At 33.4% G+C, this 19,998-nt stretch overlaps 2 protein-coding genes and 1 long non-coding RNA gene across 5 annotated transcripts; all 3 read left to right on the forward strand.

Annotated features, from left to right (window-relative positions):
• The first annotated feature begins 1,955 nt into the window (after positions 1 to 1,955).
• On the forward strand, positions 1,956 to 6,393 carry LOC131610480 (proline--tRNA ligase, cytoplasmic-like). Its single transcript, XM_058882437.1, has 12 exons — positions 1,956 to 2,247; positions 2,321 to 2,406; positions 2,543 to 2,635; positions 2,846 to 2,962; positions 3,226 to 3,413; positions 3,739 to 3,805; positions 4,004 to 4,126; positions 4,223 to 4,375; positions 4,468 to 4,752; positions 4,859 to 5,077; positions 5,861 to 5,954; positions 6,151 to 6,393. Exons 1-12 carry the CDS (start codon positions 2,136 to 2,138, stop codon positions 6,213 to 6,215), a joined length of 1,602 nt encoding a protein of 533 aa, XP_058738420.1. The 5' UTR covers positions 1,956 to 2,135; the 3' UTR covers positions 6,216 to 6,393.
• Positions 6,394 to 9,121: 2,728 nt separating this feature from the next.
• Positions 9,122 to 10,884, forward strand: LOC131612742 (uncharacterized). The gene is made up of 2 exons (XR_009287468.1): positions 9,122 to 9,212; positions 10,393 to 10,884. It is a non-coding gene; the product is annotated as an uncharacterized LOC131612742 (long non-coding RNA).
• A 5,643-nt stretch (positions 10,885 to 16,527) lies between these two features.
• Positions 16,528 to 19,905, forward strand: LOC131610481 (probable polygalacturonase). 3 transcript variants are annotated; one of them, XM_058882438.1, is made up of 6 exons: positions 16,528 to 17,105; positions 17,518 to 17,835; positions 18,134 to 18,254; positions 18,335 to 18,580; positions 18,781 to 19,455; positions 19,541 to 19,905. In XM_058882438.1, exons 1-6 carry the CDS (start codon positions 17,082 to 17,084, stop codon positions 19,564 to 19,566), a joined length of 1,410 nt encoding a protein of 469 aa, XP_058738421.1. In that variant the 5' UTR covers positions 16,528 to 17,081; the 3' UTR covers positions 19,567 to 19,905. The 3 variants fall into 3 exon arrangements, with proteins under 3 accessions (XP_058738421.1, XP_058738423.1, XP_058738422.1); XM_058882440.1 differs by having other exon boundaries at positions 19,544 to 19,905; XM_058882439.1 differs by having other exon boundaries at positions 16,530 to 17,105; positions 18,781 to 19,905.
• Positions 19,906 to 19,998: the final 93 nt, after the last annotated feature.

Raw genomic sequence — 19,998 nt, forward strand, 5'->3', positions numbered from 1 at the left:
CTCGAATCAGACCCACCTGCACGCAGAAGGGAGAAAGTGAATTCGACAGTTCATCAAATCCACCCTTCCACCGTAATGCAAGCGAAAGGATAGAGCAGGAGCTGCGGAGCCCCCGGCTAAACCCTCATCGAGGAAAGACGTCCGACCGCCGGGGACTCACGAAATGACGTGACACGACAACGAAAAATCGTGTCCAAACAGGCACGACGGTCTAACACCAACATCATCTGGTCCACCGACCCACGCTAACCCCCGGGCTTCGCCTGGATAACCCGGGGAGGAAGCAACGACCGCTCGTTGGACCCAGCCTACGTTTACGACGACGACCGCGAAAATAAAGCGCACAAACCCTAAGGAAAAGAATAAAGCAACGAAGAGGGAAGCGAACTTACGTGAAGACATGATGACGATGACCGAATGAGCTTTTCGGTAGACGAACAGTATGTTGAACAATCTGGAAGAGTATCTTCCGAGGAACGCCTGTCTGATGCCGAGCACGTAAACAGAGAGAGGAAAACTTCCAAATGAGAGAATTTGCCCCTTTTTATAAGGAAGGGGCTCGAAAGGCGAAGCGTCACCTCTCCTGACAAGCGCCGCCTCCTAGACCCTAGGCCATCATTACCTATGCCACGTCAGCGCGTGTCGCCCACGCGCGACGTTTCGCCCCCTCCACAGGCTGTTCCTCCAAGCACATCTGGTTGACGAGGAGCCATCTCACCGAGCATCTCCGAGGTCATGGGTCCGAGCATAAAGCAAAGTCACAGCTTCTTGACCAGAAAACTCCGACTTGGGGGGCTCCTGTTCTGGACTGGGCCAAGGTTAGGCCCAATATAGTTTTCGGCCCAGTAAACCTCAGAGGCCCACGTTCCTCCATGACCCTCCTACGCACCTAGGATGCCCACCTTAGACGTGCTCGGCTGCCCCATATCCCCGGAGCATATGGCACCCGGCATGCTCGGCACTAACATTCCCGCGAACACCTTCGTTGCCGAGGACCCTGCTCCGCGCAGGGCTCCTTCATATCCAACCCTCCGAACAACACGGATTCCACGTGGCTCCTAAAAGACCGTGTCTCCCTTGAACTTCGGAGCGGTTAACCAGGACAGAGGGCATGCACGCACCTCCGATATTTCCGCTCAGGAAACCTGGCAGTCTCCTAGTTGGGCTTGGGAGTCCAACCCAATAGCGAGATCATGGCCCAGCGCTGGGGGCTATAAATACCCTCTTTAACTAGAGGGTCAGGTATTCACTTCCTTCTAACCTTTAGCTAGTACTTGCACTCCTTTGCTCGTCTTCTTACTTTGGCATCGGAGTACCTTGCAGGTACACCCCCCTCCTCCTTCCTAGAAGATCCAGTCCGAGCAGCCTACGACGATTCTCCTGATCAGGTACGATCAAAAAGTTTACTATTTTATTACTTTTTAATTTTTAATTTCTATCTCATAAATTATTGATTTTCGCTAACAACTTACGACCACTGCCACTGTACGCGAAATAACACGAAAAAAATTAGTGGACTTGCCTTGTTCTTAATCCACTGCTAAATTCTATTCTAAGAAAAAATAAAGTTTTAACAAAAAAAACATACATAGACAAAACAAAACCCTCTCGGAAAAAATAGAGGGTCAAACGGTTTGGGTGGACAGGTCCGATTCGCTAGAATTATTAATTTTTTTTAAAAATAATTATTGATAAGTCCGATTCATTTTATCAATTTATGATCATAAATATATAAAGTTAAAAAATGTTTATATAATTATATTAATTAAAAGATACTATTAAAAAATAAAAAATAAACATCATATAATTATATTAATTAAAAGATACCATTAAAAAATAAAAATAAACATTATATAATTGTCATTATATAAAAATAACATAATGTGACCAATAATAATAATAGCATTATTATAAGAAGTAATTGAGATTTGCTAGAGCGTAAGAACCTACAAGACTGACACAAACACAAATACTTAAAAAAAAAAAAGACAAGTATACATCAAGACAAGTTGGCAATTTAATCTGAAGCAAAAACCCTAGAGATAAACACAGTCCCCCCTTACGCCACAATCGCTCTTGCACGCTCCCTCCTCCCCCGCCTTCTCTCCAACCGTATCAGGTCCTCGTCGTTCACAATGGCGGGAACCGACGACAAAAAGCAACAACAATCCGGCGAGAAAAAGAAAGCCGCCGGCGAGAAAAAGCAATCCGGCGAAAAGAAGCAAACCGCCGCAAAACATCAACCCGGTAATTTCACATTAACGATGCTCCTTCACGTCGTTGTTGTTTTACGGTTAAATTTGACGGTGAAGGTTTGTAGGTGGAAAGAAGAAGGAAGTGAAGAAAGAGACTGGATTAGGTCTTACTTATCGGAAGGCTGAGAATTTCGGAGAGTGGTATTCTGAGGTAATCAATTGAGTTGGAAATTGTTTGTTTCTAGTTTTTGGTTTGACCTGATTTGGTTTTGGTCAAAGTTTTTTATCTCGATCTGGTTGATTGATTTGCATGATGTGTTTGACTTTTGATTGAATTGATCTTTCAGGTTGTTGTTAATGGGGAAATGATTGAGTATTATGATATTTCTGGTTGCTATATTCTCAGACCTTGGTCAATGGCTATTTGGGAGATTTTGCAGGTTAGTTTCTTGATAATTCTTATTGTTATAGAGTTTTAGTTCAATTTCGGTATGTGTTTATCTATAATGCGTTTTTTTTATACTAAAGGTTTATATTGTTGATGTATACTAACTAAGCTTCTTAGATATGGATGTAGAAATTGTATAGTTCTTTCTGTTTCGGGTTATGTAGCTCTTAATTGTTTTTTAATTTTGAAAATAAATGTGCAGGCATTTTTTGATCCAGAAATAAAGAAAATGAAGATCAAGAACTGCTACTTCCCTGTGTTTGTTTCTTCTACTGTACTGGAAAAGGAGAAGGACCATATTGAGGGTTTTGCTCCAGAGGTGAGAGTTATTTAAATGTAGATTGTCCAATGAGTTTGGTTATGTGTTTTTTGAAATAGGGGACATTCTTAGTTTGCTCTTGAAAAATATTTGTTCTATCTATGGAACTAGTCTCTTTATGGAACATGCTTTGCTCGATGATCTAGTTTACTGAGAAACCATGTTATTTTGATTTTTGTGCCTTATTGCTGCAACTATCTTATGTGTTAATAGACTTTGTAATTTTCTGATTGCATGATTTTCCCTTTATATACTTTAACCAGGTTGCTTGGGTGACAAAATCTGGAAAATCTGATTTAGAGATTCCCATTGCTATTCGTCCAACTAGTGAAACTGTTATGTATCCCTACTACTCTAAGTGGATAAGGGGACATCGTGACTTGCCTTTGAAACTTAATCAGTGGTGCAACGTTGTTAGATGGGAGTTCAGCAATCCTACACCATTCATCAGGCACTATTTTTTTTCTTTCACCATGCTTTCCTTTCTCTGTTATAGCAGTTTTTTTTTTTTGGTTCCTGTTTACAGTAACAATTGAAGGCTTAATTCTTAATTTTAATATTCATCATTGTGTGTGTACATATGCCTTAAATTCTGCATACTCTCTTTATGAATCATCTTGTGATGATTATGGTGAATTTGCCATAGTGGAGCAGCCATGCAAAACTGCTATTATTAAGATGTTTCGGATATTGTTTTTATCACGCACATTTATTTCATATGGAACTTGTTTATAGTCCATTTCAGGTGCTTATACAGTTTTTGATTTTGATTGCAGGAGTCGTGAGTTTCTTTGGCAAGAAGGACACACTGCATTTGCGACAAAGGAGGAAGCAGATACCGAGGTATTCCATCAAATAGTTATTTTAGGAAGTTATATTCTTTTGTGGTTTTGTAATGCTTAAATTAGCTATTAACATCCTATTGCCTCATGTGCATACATTTTGCTGATACTACATGTTCATTTTTTCATCCACACTCACAGATTTCCTATCTTTTGAATGTTCAATTTCTACAATGTTCTAAAACTATAATGGTTTCAGGTTCTTGAGATTTTGGAATTATATAGGCGTATATACGAAGAGTATTTGGCAGTTCCTGTCGTAAAGGGTAAGAAAAGTGAGCTTGAAAAGTTTGCGGGAGGCCTTTACACTACCAGTGTTGAGGTGTGTGTCTTTGACATTCTTATGCTAATGTGGATAAGTTGTCTGGATCATTAACACTTAGAAACTTTATATAATTTTGATGTTCAATCTTCCTAGGCATTTATTCCTAACACTGGCCGTGGCATACAAGGTGCAACTTCTCATTGTTTGGGACAAAATTTTGCTAAAATGTTTGAGATAAACTATGAAAATGAGAAGGGAGAGAGAGCAATGGTCTGGCAGAACTCATGGGCCTATAGTACTCGAACGGTAAGCTCTAATTTCTTCAATAAACATCATACATGCCTTGGAAAATTTGTTTACATATGATTGCATTGGTGTTTCTTTCTGCTTTTTAACAGATTGGAGTGATGGTGATGGTTCACGGCGATGACAAAGGATTGGTGATGCCTCCTAAAGTATCATCAGTTCAAGTCATTGTGATTCCTGTGCCTTACAAAGATGCTGATACTCAAGGAATCCTTGATGCCTGTTCTGCAACTGTGGATGCGTTGTTGGAAGCAGGAATTCGCGCGGAGTCAGATGTTAGAGATAACTATTCTCCTGGATGGAAGTATTCTCAGTGGGAAATGAAAGGTGTTCCTCTTAGGATTGAAATTGGGCCAAAGGACTTGGCAAATAAGCAGGTGATTATTGCTGGCCTTTTGCACTAATTTGCCAAAATGCCATTTTGCTTCTACTGTATTATTCAACAAAATGAAACACCAAATTAATCTACTCAATTTTGCACAGGTTCGTGCTGTTCGACGTGATAGTGGAGCAAAGATTGACATTGCTAATGCTGATTTGGTTGAGGAAATAAAAAAGTTGCTTGATAATATTCAACAAAATCTGTTTGATGTTGCAAAACAAAAACGGGATGAATGTATTCAGGTCATACATACATGGGAGGAGTTTATTGAAGCTTTGAATAATAAAAAGATGATCTTAGCTCCTTGGTGTGATGAGAAGGTATGAATTGTGTATTTTTTCAGTTTAATTATTTACTATGCACTGTTAGTGTAAAAGAGTTTTAGGTGTACACAGCCATTCATAATTGACACTTTAGATGCAATTAAACACTTCCAGAAATCTAACTGTTATGATTAAGTGACTATAAAATATTAATATCTTTACACGGTGCATATCAATTTAATTCATTTTTTGTACAATTATTACAATAATCCAGGTTTAATGATACTGTGCTTGCCAAGTTTTGTTATTTTAGGCATTTTGCTTTTGTAGTCTAAACCTCTATAACTGTGTCACTCTCCGATTGAGGTCAGTTTGATATATCTAGGGAAGATGCATTTTTATGTCATAAACAAATACCAAAAAACTATCACAAAGACCAAAAAAACTATCAAAACTGTCCTTACCAGTTGGTAAATGGTAAGTAAACCCTTGCTATTCTAATCACCTTGCTTGTCTGTTGGTTCCTGTTTAAGGTATTTCCATTACCAGTTACAAAAAATAAACTAAAGCATACTATTGGAACAATTGAATTTATGTTGGTCCCATCGGAATGAATTTATATTGTATAATATCTTTCAATCTTGCACTTTTAAGAATGCCACAAGTTCATAATAAAATTGAAGATCAAGTTATCAATCCAACTGTTGAATGCATATTTTTATAACTAGATATTACATAATAACCTTATGCATAATATTTTGATGTCTGCCCACTGGGTCTATATTTTAAACTATGGTTTGGTGTTTACTTGGTAACTGTTTTTGGTTTATAATGCTTCAGGAAGTGGAAGAGGATGTCAAAGCAAGGACAAAGGGTGAGACAGGAGCAGCAAAGACACTCTGTAGTCCATTTGATCAGCCAGAACTCCCCGAAGGTATGTAACCCTTGTTCAAATATATAACCCTTGTACAACTGACCTTTAAAATCTACTTGCTGCTTTGGTTTGCTGTATGAACCTGCTATATAGACTATGGTTGATTTTAATGACCCCCCTGCATGAATAATTCTCTGTATTTAATCACAATTGACATGATGTTTCTTAATAAGACCTTGCATGGTTGACTTTATAGGCACCGTGTGCTTTGCGTCAGGCAAGCCTGCAAAGAGGTGGTCATACTGGGGCAGAAGTTACTAGATCTTGACTGTGGTATTTTTGGAGCTAGTTCAACATTTGTCTGAATTTGTGGATTATGCAAATATTAGTTTTCTTCTGCTTGAGTAAACTGATTTTTCAATTGATAGTTATACTTTAATTTTATACGGTACAATATTTATTCAGTTTTTAAAGAGTATTACATGTTTTTCCATTCAAATATTGTTGGTAGTAGATTGGTTTTTCGGTAATATCATGTCATTTACCATTGCTGTTAATGTGGATAGAAAGTCAATGGAATGGAAAATTGATTGAACAATCCTGTTTGCAGCTAATGTTACAGAAGCGGCCACACTATTTTTTTTTTGTGACAAAAATACCATAAAGCAGGTACCGTGTGGTCGGCTATATATGTGAAAATATTCTATAAATATTTTTATGTAAGTGCTTTTTAAGCAATGAGAATTGAGACATGCCTTATTTTGGTGAGTTTTGAAATCCAACTCATTTGAATTTATTGTCATAAAAAAATCATAGACGGACTTGGTAGAAAGTATTTTACCTGTATCGGTGGTGTTAAATCTCTTTAGGGATAGTTTTTGTCAATTTAGTCATTTTAAGAAATGACTAATAAACAATGAGTGGTCTGATAACTTAATAACTTGCCTCAGTACTAAAGAAGAACCTCATAAACATGATAAAACAGAATAAGTGTTTGTTTCAAACAATAAAAATAAGTTCATAAGTACTAATCCAAAACCATCCGCCAAACCACTTAAGAATTAGAACCGTAGCATGAACAAAAGAAACAACTCTAGCAAAGACAAGAATGACTATCCTCAAAGTGGCAAAACTCCAAGGCACTAAGGCAGCAACCTCCTCCTTAAAGAACTGAAACTGATGGTTTTCAATTCATCTATTACAACTATGAAAAGCCCGGATATATGATACACAAGTATAGGAACATGTCTCCTAGGCTAATATGTTTGAGGATCAATTTATTGATATGATAACTAAGATCAACTTTGTAGCTTGATCATATGAATGGTGGGTAGACCCTAATGTCTATCACTATATTTTGCTAAGATCGTGTTATGTTCAAGACATACACGTTTGTCGAGAATAAAAAATTTTTGTTGGAGGATAATCACTCTATTAATGTTGCTGAAATTGGAGACATAAAGTTCAAGTTTACTTTTGTAAAGATTTTGATCATCTGTTATTCCTACGCCAAAGATTAGGAAATATATTGTTTTCAGTTTTCTCTTGAATAAGAATGGTTTTATTAAGGGAAAATTTTGTACACCATAACTAAAATATGTATTTTTGTTGGGAAATAGTACACCATAATTTTGGTTTATATACCAAGTGATTTAAATATTTAGCACGGAAGACTTTGTCATATGAATAAATATATAATATCAAATTTGAGTAATTTATGATTATTTCTATAACTAATAAGTAATAAGGAAATACAATTTTTGTAGTCAAGATTAAATAACGAAAACTCGCTTAAATAAGTCGATAGAAAATTTGAGATGATTTAATACATTATGTTGAGTTGATGGCGATATATAATGGTTTGCGTATGACTTGAGCACTTGATATCAAAGACACAATGTGTTATTCTGACTCCAACTCTACTATCAAACTTATTTTAGAGTATATTAATGTTTGACATTATTATGCTACAATTCTTTTCAACATTAAAAAGTTTTTCTCTAAGGAACGACGGGTTTTAAAATGACATACTCTTAGGAAGAAGAATAATGATGCACCAGACCAATGTTTTTGCAGAATCTCTTTTAAAAATCATCACTCTCCTACTAACTCATACTAGTACTAGTGAAACTTTATTTTTTAGGTATTTCTTTATTTTTTTCTTTTCCTTTTTCTACTTGTACCAAAAAAACTCGATTTCATTCATAATTATTAAAATGTTTTGACTTACTTTTAACTTTTTGATAATCTATCTATTCTTATAGAACAAGTTTCTCACATAACAATTTTCAAACTTCGATTAATTTTCAACTATATTAAGAACATTAAATATGGTTAACAAATTATTTGAAAAGGTATGGGCGTATGGCTTAATATCTTTTCTATTATATTCAAAATTGAAAATGGGTGACATTTACATCAATTCTCTTCCATCCTCAATTATTCAAAATCCGAAGGCTTATTCAATTTCTCTTGCAATTTCAAGACATCTAATCATCGTTTTAGTATGTTCTTAGGCTGTCGGGATTTGGTTAATTCTATGATTAGTATGACTGACAAAGCATGAAATGGTAACCTTATTTAAATCGAATAAATTAGCAAATTAATTACGCAAACCACTACTACAATGATGCTGCACAAAGTATGTTTGGAGTACTATTTTTTTCCTTCATAATATATTTGTTAAATGAAATTGTATTTCACTCTCTAAAACTAGCTTAAAAAGCTGATGATTTTTAGGGTAGCTTAATGTTCTTTCCTCGTTACAATTCATACATTGTTATCTTTCATCTATTGTTAAATTGTAACTCTTATATTATGCTAAATTGTAACACTCCAATTTTTGTCTAATGATTTAATTTTATGTTTATATGTAATTGTATATTTGCTTGATGATATAAGGGGTGTAGAGAAAAGAGCTGGAGTATGAGGAGAATAGATGAGTTGAAAGAACTATTAAAATAATTATAAATAGTAGTATTTTTATGAATTTAAATAAACTGAAGATAGGAGTAAAATATTATTATTATATTTTATTGTATTATTAGTAAGATTAAATAATAAGAATGGAATTTAAATAAAATAAAAAATAAATGAGGAATGACAATATTGAATTTTTGTGAAAAGTGAGGGGCAAGAGAGTAAAACTGAAATTAAGGGAATTGTTTTGGGGTGAATAAATAGAATAGTGGGGAGTTAGTTTTACAGATACAATTTCTAGGAGAAAAGAGAAAAAGAAGCTTAGGGCACGAGAAAGAGCAAGAGAAGGCTTAAGAGAGAAAAATTCAAGAAATCAATAAACTTTTGTTAGAAATTCAGGTAAGGAGAAATTCTTCATTTAAGGGTGCTTAAATCATGAAAGGGTAGAGATGTTTCCCTTAACCTCTAATAGGGTTTATGTTTCTCCATTGTTGTGTTTTAATAGCTTTGTATGTGATTTATGAAAATTGATGATGATGATGATTGATAGTGGATTATGTCTTCTTGATGATGATTCCTGAAATTTAATATGTGAAGTTGTGTGGATGTTGTTCTTGTGGATGTGTTGTGTTAATGGTAAATTGAAGAGGATGAACATGATTATATGTGTTATTCTTGTTGATGTTGTGTTAATTGGTAAAATCACGAGTTAATTGCGAATTTTGTGAGGTAATAGCAGTAGGTAATTTACCCATAATGTTAGATTTTCGAAATAAGCTGTTTTGACATGTTAGGGAGTGTTTGGGAGATGTTTTAAAATAAGTGATTTACGGTTTTGAAATTGTATTATTTTTCACCATTGTTGAAGGTTGAAGCTTTGGGGTTAATATGATTTCGAGAAAATTAAGAATTATGTGTGTTAAATTGTTGTTTTAATTATTAGATAGTTGTATTACGTTGAATTCTAAGAATGGAGATTTTCACGGAATCAAAATAGGAGGTTCGGAAGGTCTCCAATGATAAAAAACGTAGAAATTCTGCATTCTATCCTTTTTGCATCGACACATATGTTGTTTAGGTCGATGCATAAGTTCCATAAGTCGACACATGCTCCCTAGAGGTCAAGGCATGCTGGGCACAATTTGAAAAATGATCGTTTTGACGATTTTGGCCATAACCTTTGACCCGTAAGCCCGAATGAAGTGCCATTCAAAAAGTTGGAAAACTAATAAGTAATACTATCTCATGGCAGTGCTTGGTGAGATAATTGAGCTGTAGTTATATGACCCATTTAGGGATTTTTGTGATGACATATCTGAATTGTCTAACAAATTGTTGTGTTTTCAGTAATAATTAGTTGATGTTATAGTAAGCTAACATGATTGCAGGCTGCGTGTTATTCATGTGCTGATTACATGTTTGAGCTGATGTGTGTGGTTTCAGTGTGGAAACTACCCTGTTGTTGTTGTGAACGAATTAATACGGTTTAATGTGATACCGTTATATGTTGTTGAGTTATTGTGATGATGTATTCATTCATTCATGCATGCATCTTCTGTTGTTGTTGATGGTGAAAAAGGCAAGTCACGAGTCTCAGTGAAGGGGCTAGTGGATGTTCCATGCTCGGTGTGGGGTTCAAGGGTTCAGAAGATGGAACCCATTTCTTGATAAGAATCATTGTTGAGATCGGTACTGCATGCAAATGAGTCGTTGATGTGTTGTGAGTCGCATTGCATAAATAAAGGCATATGATTGTGATGTGGGTGAATTATGAATACTTGTTCTTGTGGCGCATGATTGACATATGTGTGAGCACCATTTATTATTTTAATGTATTCTCACCCCTTTTGTTATTGTTGTGGTATGTGCTTCTCTTTGGGGTACAGATAAGCAAGCAACTGAGTAGTTGCTTATAACAGAAGGATGACACAATATTATTCTTCTTCATTTTAGTTTTGTGTCTTTAGATTACGTGCTCTGGTCTGTAACACTGGACGGGACGAACAATGTTTTTCATTTCAGTTTATGTTAATTAGGGAGTTGAATGTTATTCCCTCGATGGTTGATTGCTTATGTTGATCTTGCAGAGATTTTTACCGTAATTGTTTTTCAGTTTGATAAAGCACTTTTACAAGACTTATTTGATTTATGATGCATGCTTATTGATAAAATCCGCTGTGATGATACCCTAAGTGAAGGTGAGCATGCGATGACAGATGTTGAATGTTTTATTTAAAATTTTAATATTTTACAAAATAGATTGTGAAATGATATGTGTGACATCCTAATGTGATTAAGTGTTATACCCTTGATTTATTTGTCATAAAATACGTGGGATAATTAGGGTGTTAGATAGGGGGTTTGAATAAAACTATCCCTTAAATAACAATTTCAAAACCATTTTAGGTCCCATGAATGAAATCAAAGAATTTAAGAAACGCGGAAGTAAAACACAACACTAAGAGAACTTGAAAGCATCTCAATAAATTAAAATAAATTGAAATATTATAAGATATCACTAAGGACTTGATTACTTCTAATGCAAATCAATTACAAGATAACCAAAGTCGCTTTAAACAAAGCAATTTAAAAACACTTTACATAAATGTTCATTCAAGACATACTTGAATTCATAATGATCCATTAAAATTTATGCATCACAAATCTAAACTTACACATTAAATTTCTATAAGCACGATCTAACTTAAAGGACATACAAATGATGCAATAATGCACTAAAGCAATAACAATATTAATGAATGCTAGAAAATTGAAGGAGGCAGGGGAAGAAGGAAAAGATATAGAGAGATATATAGTGGTTTGACATTCGCCCATGCTCTGCCTACTCCACTCTTCAATGGTGTTAATAAACTATCACACGTTAATTCTCCCTGTTGATACATAAACAAGATCCCTAAAGATCTTGATCTAATAACTTTGCTATCCACAATAACCTGCTTCAAGTATTCGTGTGTGGCAACCCACCTGATCCCTCCAATTTATTATCAGAGCGATTTCCATTAGCTACGCGTTGATTGGACAACTCCCAACTTTGTCTACGACCAACCTTTTCACAATCTCACCAAAGTCAGACATCTTTCAACTTTGCCATATGAACAATCTGTACTAGGCTTTACCAAAATCTTCCATGGAGTATACGGAAGCACTCTTGTTGATAGATACCTATAAAATCTAAACTACATTCAAGAAATGACACCTGCACCTATTACAAATAACAAACTTCATACAAAATCATTAGATACCCTAAAGTACCACTAGTTTCCCTCAACATTCAATCTTTAGAGATGAAAGTCCCCAACAATGGGAAAAAGACTAATGATGAAGATGATGAACAGTTCCAAGAAATCTCACAAACACTTCAATTCACAAGGTGTAAGTCAAAGAATTAGATGTAAGTGAAAGAAGAACACACACACACACACACACACACACACACACACACACAAGGTTCTTTCTAATTTTTGGATAAAAGGGTCTTAGATCTTGATGGATATCATGAGCTTGATAATCATGAAAACACTACAAGATTAAACAACTATCCCTATCTAATTCTCTCAACAACAACAAATTTCACAAGAACAAATTGCAAAAAAAAGTGAACTTGACATATGGATTAACACTCAAGAAGTTGTTTTAGAAAACAAGAGAAAGATTAAAGGTGCTAGGAGTAGAAACACTAAAGAAGAGAAGACAAATTGACATTTTGTCTATATGGATTTCACCCACATGGTTTCACACACTCGTTTTTGGATCAAAGAAACAACTATTTAAATCTAAGGTGGAAAATTAAATTTGTGAAGTTATGATTCGAGCCAAGAAGAAATCACGATTCAAGTCATAAGATGTTATGATTTAAGTCTAGTTAAATTCCTGATTTGAGTCAAATTAGGCCGATACCAATTTTATCTCATGAAGAGTTTTGATTCGAGTCGGGATTACAATATGATTCAAGTCACATGAGGTTGTGATTCGAGTCGAGTTAATTTTGTTATTCGAGTCAATTAGTCCAAAGGAAAATTCCAACTTTCACAATGTCTTTGATTCGAGTCACATATAACATTTATCTATTACAATGACTCTAAAGAAAAATAGGACCAGAGAGAGTATGATTTAAATTTATCTATTAATTTCATAAAAACCAAAAATTTCATAAATAAAGTAGGAACAAAGTTTTACAAGGCCTGTAATAGATAAGGAATCTTACTTCTAAGATTAATTTTTATTACATTTAAAATATATAAAATAACTAAACCAATCAAATATTTTTTTCTTTAGCTAATCAATAGAGGTAGGAATAGGCCGAGCCGAGATAGACGTTGCCAAGCTTAAGCCTGGCTATGAAAAATATCAAAGCCCAAGTTTGACCTGTAACCTGTCATAGACTTTTTTTAGGCCTGATACTAGTCTTTCTGAAGGTCTGATTAGCCTACCCAAAAGCATATTTCATTTGAACATATATAAACAAGCAATTCAACTAATATTTATATACACTCAAAGACTACTCCCCCAATTTCTTTTTAATTGTCATTTTTAAACTTTTTATATATACCAAGAATACTAATTGTTGTTACTTTTTAAACAATAATTATCTTTTTGTCTACAATACTCTCAACTTTTTATTATTTTATTTGACTTTTTTCATTCTCTATAATAAATGACAAGGGATAATTTTGACAAAATAACAATCATTATTATTTTGAAATTTGAAGCGACACTTAAAAATGAACATATTTTTCTTTTAAAAATGACACTTAAAAAAAAACAGAGAGAATAAAAAATCAGTGATACTAAAATCTAAAGTCTATTTGATTAAAAAAACTTATGAAAATATTTTATGACATTATTTATTATGAATTTTCAGTCGATTTTCATAAGTTATTCTAGATAACTAAATTTTATTTTGTACTATAATTTAAAATACAATATAGATTATCATAATAATAATAATAATAGTAAAATTATTCATATTATTTAAATTAACCAATATGATAGACTTAAAAGATTTTTTTATAGTTTTGAAGTCTAGTCTTTTTAACTAAATAGGTTTATAAAAAACCTAGGTCTTTTCTATTAAAAAAAATTGATCCTTTAGTTGGCTTGATCTATTCCTACATCTACTAATCATAATCAAGTTCTAGTAATTTTATTTCAGAATATCATAATCAAGTTCTAGTAATTTTATTTCAGAATATATACTATACATTTACAACATATTAGTTAGTTGATATTCTAGTAAATAAAATAAATTGATGCCTAAATCATTAATTAAATCTATAATGAACCAAAATCATCCCTTCAAAATAAACATGCACACCACAAGTTGTGGTCCGCAACAAAACATAAAATCAAAAGACATCACACCAAAGCGACCAACCAAACAATATTACATTTAATCACAAAAAAAACAATGAACATTAAAAGAGAAAAAAACAAGTGCAGATTGGCTATTCTAAATCAAAATATTAAGAGAATATGAAACAAGTGTTGGCAAAATATTGAGAGAATTTGAAACAAGTGTTGTCTTTTTTATGTTTTTTATACAAAACCATATGAATATGAATTCGTTCATCCCTATGCTATATCATAGTAATAGTACTAGTATCACCTTATTTACCGTTGGTATATCTAGCATAGGATACCTGACTTTGGAAACATTCACTTTTCACATCCCACAAAATTTATGACTAAACTTTCTGTCTCTAATCTTGTCTCTTCTAACACCATGCTCTCCTTTCTTTATTATATAAAAATAAAGAAACTATCAATATTTATGTTCAATACTAACATTATTGAAGAAATTAATATTGCTTCACTCCAAAATTTTACTTTTTGAGGTTATTATTTCTTCACACAGCACATTCCTAGGATTGGGAAACCATCAACTATTTCATTTTCCATGATGTTGGCCAATAATATATAAACGACTAAGTTCTTTCGGTCCAATCACTTCACAAAGCTCATTTTTTAAATATATTTAAAGATATTAAATAGATAATTTTAAAAAAAAATTACTATAGTAAGTTAAGTTTGATGTGAATAGAGAGATTTAAGGAGGAAAGGGATAAAATGACAGCTGCTGTACGACGACGTTTGAGTAGGTCTAGGCTGACATTGACAAAATAATAGGAACCTTAGAGTGACAGACATGAATACAGGTTTTGCTTTCTTAGGCTATAAAAATTCAATTGTCTCCGTCCCATTTTCCCCTTTCATCTTGCCACATTTTACTTTACTATCATCTTCTCTCTTCATTTCTGTTGTTACTTAGCAAGCTGTAATGAAAAAGAAACATCACAATTTTTTGTTTTGTTTGCATATTTATAGTTATGAAATATTTATCACCTCATCAATGACTAATTTAATAAAAAACGGAAGTATAATAAAAAAGTTAAGTATATAATATATCAATTTAATAACAGTTATTAAGATATTTAAGATTAAATGGATGAATTCATATACTATAAAAATTTTAAATTCTGAATCAAATAGTTTTAACCCCTTACAATCAAATCCAGTGATAATCACTATGTTATTATCGGTCCGGTCCGAATATTTTCTATCTCAAAAACCAGACTGAAATAGTAATCGAATAAATTTGGACCGGACCGAAACAGTGATAAATCATTTTTTTAACCGAAATTTGACCGTTATTTCGGATATCCGACAAAAGTATCAAATAAATATATAATATAGTATCCATTTTTAGTATCGGATAAAAAAATTATTCATTCCCAAACCGAATAATATTTCGGCCGGTCCATTGGTCCGGTTCTAATGGACCGATTTTTGGGTGGTTTTCCGGTTTCATAGTTTCAATAACAACTCTAATAATCACCATTAAATCAACTAACGATTGATATTTTTATTAAAATTTTTAACAGCATGAAAAATTTTATAAATTTTATTATTTAATTATAATTTATCTAATAATAATTTATTTTTAAAAAATAATAAACTTATTTTTTTAATAATAATACAATAAAAATAAATACATGTATATTACGAGGGTATAAAGCAAAGATGAAAACTAATGTGATGTATCCACCCACAATCATACTCATAGTAATTAGCATTGGTATCACAAATTTTTTGGTATGTAGACAAAGTGATAATAGTCACCAGAAATTTACATATACAGTATGAGTATTAAAATTTAAATTTTGATTAAGACGTAAATTTTACAATCTTGATTTTTGTCAATTGAAATAGAATTATCAAATTTTGAGTATTTCAATTCATTAGGTGTAAATCAAATTATCATCCCTAATCACCAAATATAAACCTCTAATTTATGTGACATGATTTATAAAATGTCAACTTTGTTAACAATTTGATTTTACAATTTAAAAAAATAAAATTTCAAATGAGACCGTTGTAAGATGATTAGTACAACAAAACAAACTTAATTTTAGTAAACTTTAACCAATTTGAAAAATGAAATCAAACTTATATTTTTAGGAAAAAATACTCCATATTTAACAACTTGCTAACGTTTTATTATATTATGTTGACTTAATATAGGAAAAACAAAGAACTAATGATTACTACAATATCACTTGTAATATACTTGTATAGACTTTTAGTACTAGTAGTAGTATGAAGTAGTTAAAAGCAAAATTAAAAAATTAAAAAAATAAAAAAAGTGATAACTTATGATTGACGGAGCTTACGAACTGTATAGAAAAAAAATTGGGGTTTTGAAGAAGTGAAACATCATTCACAAACAACAACATCAAAACCATGCAAACCTCAATTTCATGAACAAAACCTCAACCTAGTTTTCTGTTTCCTTGTTGGAAATCACTGTCTCCACTTTAACAACAAACAAAGATTCATAAATCAAAAACATTTCATTTTTCATTCCAATTCCAACATTCACTACAACTTCCTCACTTTCACTTTCTTCTTCATAACAACAGTACTACTAATTTTCAGTTACACTTTCTCTCTCTTCACTTCTTAGAGAGAGAAACAATTTTCAATTTCAATTTCAATTCAACGGGTCCTACTCTTGTTTATGTTTTTGTTAGCAACTACAGTCTCTATCAATGATTTTGAGTGCTGCTCTGCTTACTCTTCTATCATCAATTCACCCACTCTTTCAATATCATCATTCTTCTTCTTCTTTCTTCCTCAACATTTTTATCTAGTTATCTAAACCCTCTTCTTCATCTTCTTCAAATTTGTTATCTTTTTCATCACTTCAAAGATTTTTCAATTCGAAAGGCGAAATCGGATCTCTTTCATATGAGGAGACTTTCATCTGTAACTGTAAGTAAAACTTCTCTTTCGGTTTCAATGTTGTTGTTTAATCCAGTAATTAAGTAAGATCTATAACTGTTTTTGTTGTTTTAGTTTATGCAGATCAAGAATTGTTACTAGTTTGATTTGATTTGATTATGATGATTTTGTGTTTGGTTTTACAATTTTGGTTGTTTTTGAGATAATGTAACTGATCTGAGTGACTTTTCAACTTCTTGAACTTGAATTGTGTTTACCTATGTCCAGATCCTACTCGAGTTTCAGAATTTTTATAGTTTTTTAGTTACTGTTTGAATTTGAAGAAGAATAAGAAAGAAATCGATAGAATCTGAAATTGGGAAGCTTCTAGTGTGTTTGTGTTGTGGTTTCATACTTTCATTCACTGATGGTGAATTTGTTTTCTTCTTTTACGGTTTTGCAGGTTGTGGATGTGTTTCTGGTACTTGCATTGTTGTGTTGTAGCTCATGGAAAGTGTGGAGCAACACACTTTGCAAAGAGACAAATTTGGACAAAGTTAGGCCTCATAGTGTCAGTATTACTGAATTCGGTGCTGTTGGAGACGGGATCACGCTCAATACGAAAGCGTTTCAGAATGCGATTTTCTACCTAAATTCTTTCTCTGATAAAGGGGGAGCTAAGCTTTTTGTTCCTGCTGGTCGGTGGTTAACCGGTAGTTTTGATCTCATTAGCCACCTAACTTTGTGGTTGGATAAGGATGCTATAATTCTTGGATCAACGGTAATCAACCAGTCTTTGTTAATAATTTGGAATGTCCCTATCAATTTCAGCATAACTTTCTTATTCTTACTAATCAATCAATCAATCAATGTAGTTTTGGTTTATTTTTGTTGATATCTATATATAGGTAATTGCTAAGATATGGTTTAATTTACTATAAAAAGATTGTGTACTGATTTTCTAAAATTGATGTGTTGGTAATCTATATGGCAAGTTCTAAAAACTTGTTATAGTCTAATCTTCTTGTATCCTGTGGTCTTCTCTCTCGATTCGATTATGATATTTATTTTTGTTACAGAACTCTGACGATTGGCCGGTTGTTGATCCTCTACCGTCTTATGGGCGAGGAAGGGAGTTGCCGGGTGCAAGGCATAGGAGCCTCATCTATGGAAGCAATTTGACCGATGTTATCATAACAGGTTAGTAGTGTTCAAATTCAAGAAATAATTGTTTTCTCTATAAATGTTGGTTTATTGATGCTATTGTTGTGGCGATGAAGGTAATGAGGGGATTATTGACGGTCAAGGAAGTATCTGGTGGAGCAAGTTTAGGAACAAAACTCTGGATTATACGCGTCCTCATTTGGTAGAATTGATGAATTCGACCGGGATTCTCATTTCAAACTTAACCTTCTTGAATTCTCCGTTTTGGACTATTCATCCGGTTTATTGCAGCCAAGTTACAGTGCAGAACGTGACGATTCTTGCTCCTCTTGATTCACCAAACACCGATGGGATCGATCCAGGTAAACTTTCTGCCTATTACTGAAAAATCGATCAATAATGAATCCAAAAAAACTCTATTTATACACGTGATGCAAGTCCATATGAAAATAAAGAGGATAACTAACCTAACTAACTTTGGTTAACGAACTTTATCTCTGATACTCCTTTAGACTAGAATGTAATGTTCTGATTTATTGACAATTTTTCGGAACGTGTGCAGACTCTTCCGATGATGTATGCATCGAAGACTGTTATATAAGTACTGGCGATGATCTGATTGCCATCAAAAGTGGGTGGGATGAGTATGGAATTGCATTTGGTCGGCCCAGCACAAATATTATCATCCACAGACTTGTCGGGAAAACTCAAGTAAGCGCAGGAATTGCTATCGGAAGTGAGATGTCGGGTGGTGTATCAAACGTTCATGCTCAAGATATTCGCTTTTACGATTCATATACAGCAATCAGAATAAAGACTTCACCTGGCAGAGGTGGTTACGTTAGAAACATCTATGTCTCTAACATGACATTGGCTAATGTTGATATCGCTATTAGGTTCACCGGTTTATACGGCGACCATCCAGACGATGGTTATGACCCAAACGCTCTACCGGTAATCGAAAAGATCACAATTGAGGACGTGAAAGGAGACAATATTAAAAAAGCGGGTCTTATAGAAGGTATAGAAGGCGACCATTTCGTCGATATCTGCTTATCAAACGTCATCCTTAATGTAAGCTCAAACTATCCATGGAACTGCTCTAATGTTAGAGGCTACTCTGACACGGTTTCCCCGGAAGCTTGTGAGCCGCTCAAGGAACGTATATTCCCCGACCATTGTTCAGACTGTTACCATTTGTCGAATCACCAACAAAGTTCAAACGATAAAACAAGAGGTGGTTGGTTTATGTCTTGGTAAATTGTGGAGTTTATAGCATTATCATATCAAAGCCGAAATTTGATTTGGTGCAGTTTTTTCAGCAGGACAAAAATTTCACTTGACATAAGAAGTTAAGTGGAGTTGCTGATCTGTGATTTGTTCATCTGCAGAAAGGTATACCGAGAGAGATGATTGTTTCGTGTAACGTTTGTGTGCAGCGACGAATAATCGAGTGATTGATTTATCAGAAAAAAAAATAGGAAGTTGAATTATTTCATGTCTTTGGCTTTTGGAAAAGGAAAAAAAAATGAAAATTTTGTGTCTCTTTTTGGTTGTAAGGGAAATATGGTTATTGTTCTGACACAGTTCCCTTTTGATACAATGTTGTTGGACATTGAAGATTTTGCACAAGTTGGAGGATGGTGTTTGATTGAATAAGGAATCCAATAAACAAACTTCCTAGAAAGGTGGAATCTAATCAATTACATCCTTTTTTACAACTAATAATAATAATAATAATAATAATAATAATAAATAGTTGTTGTTTGGTGGTTTGGTT

This window comes from Vicia villosa, linkage group LG6 (genome assembly GCF_029867415.1).
Source record: "Vicia villosa cultivar HV-30 ecotype Madison, WI linkage group LG6, Vvil1.0, whole genome shotgun sequence".
NCBI classification, from domain to species: Eukaryota; Viridiplantae; Streptophyta; class Magnoliopsida; order Fabales; family Fabaceae; genus Vicia; species Vicia villosa.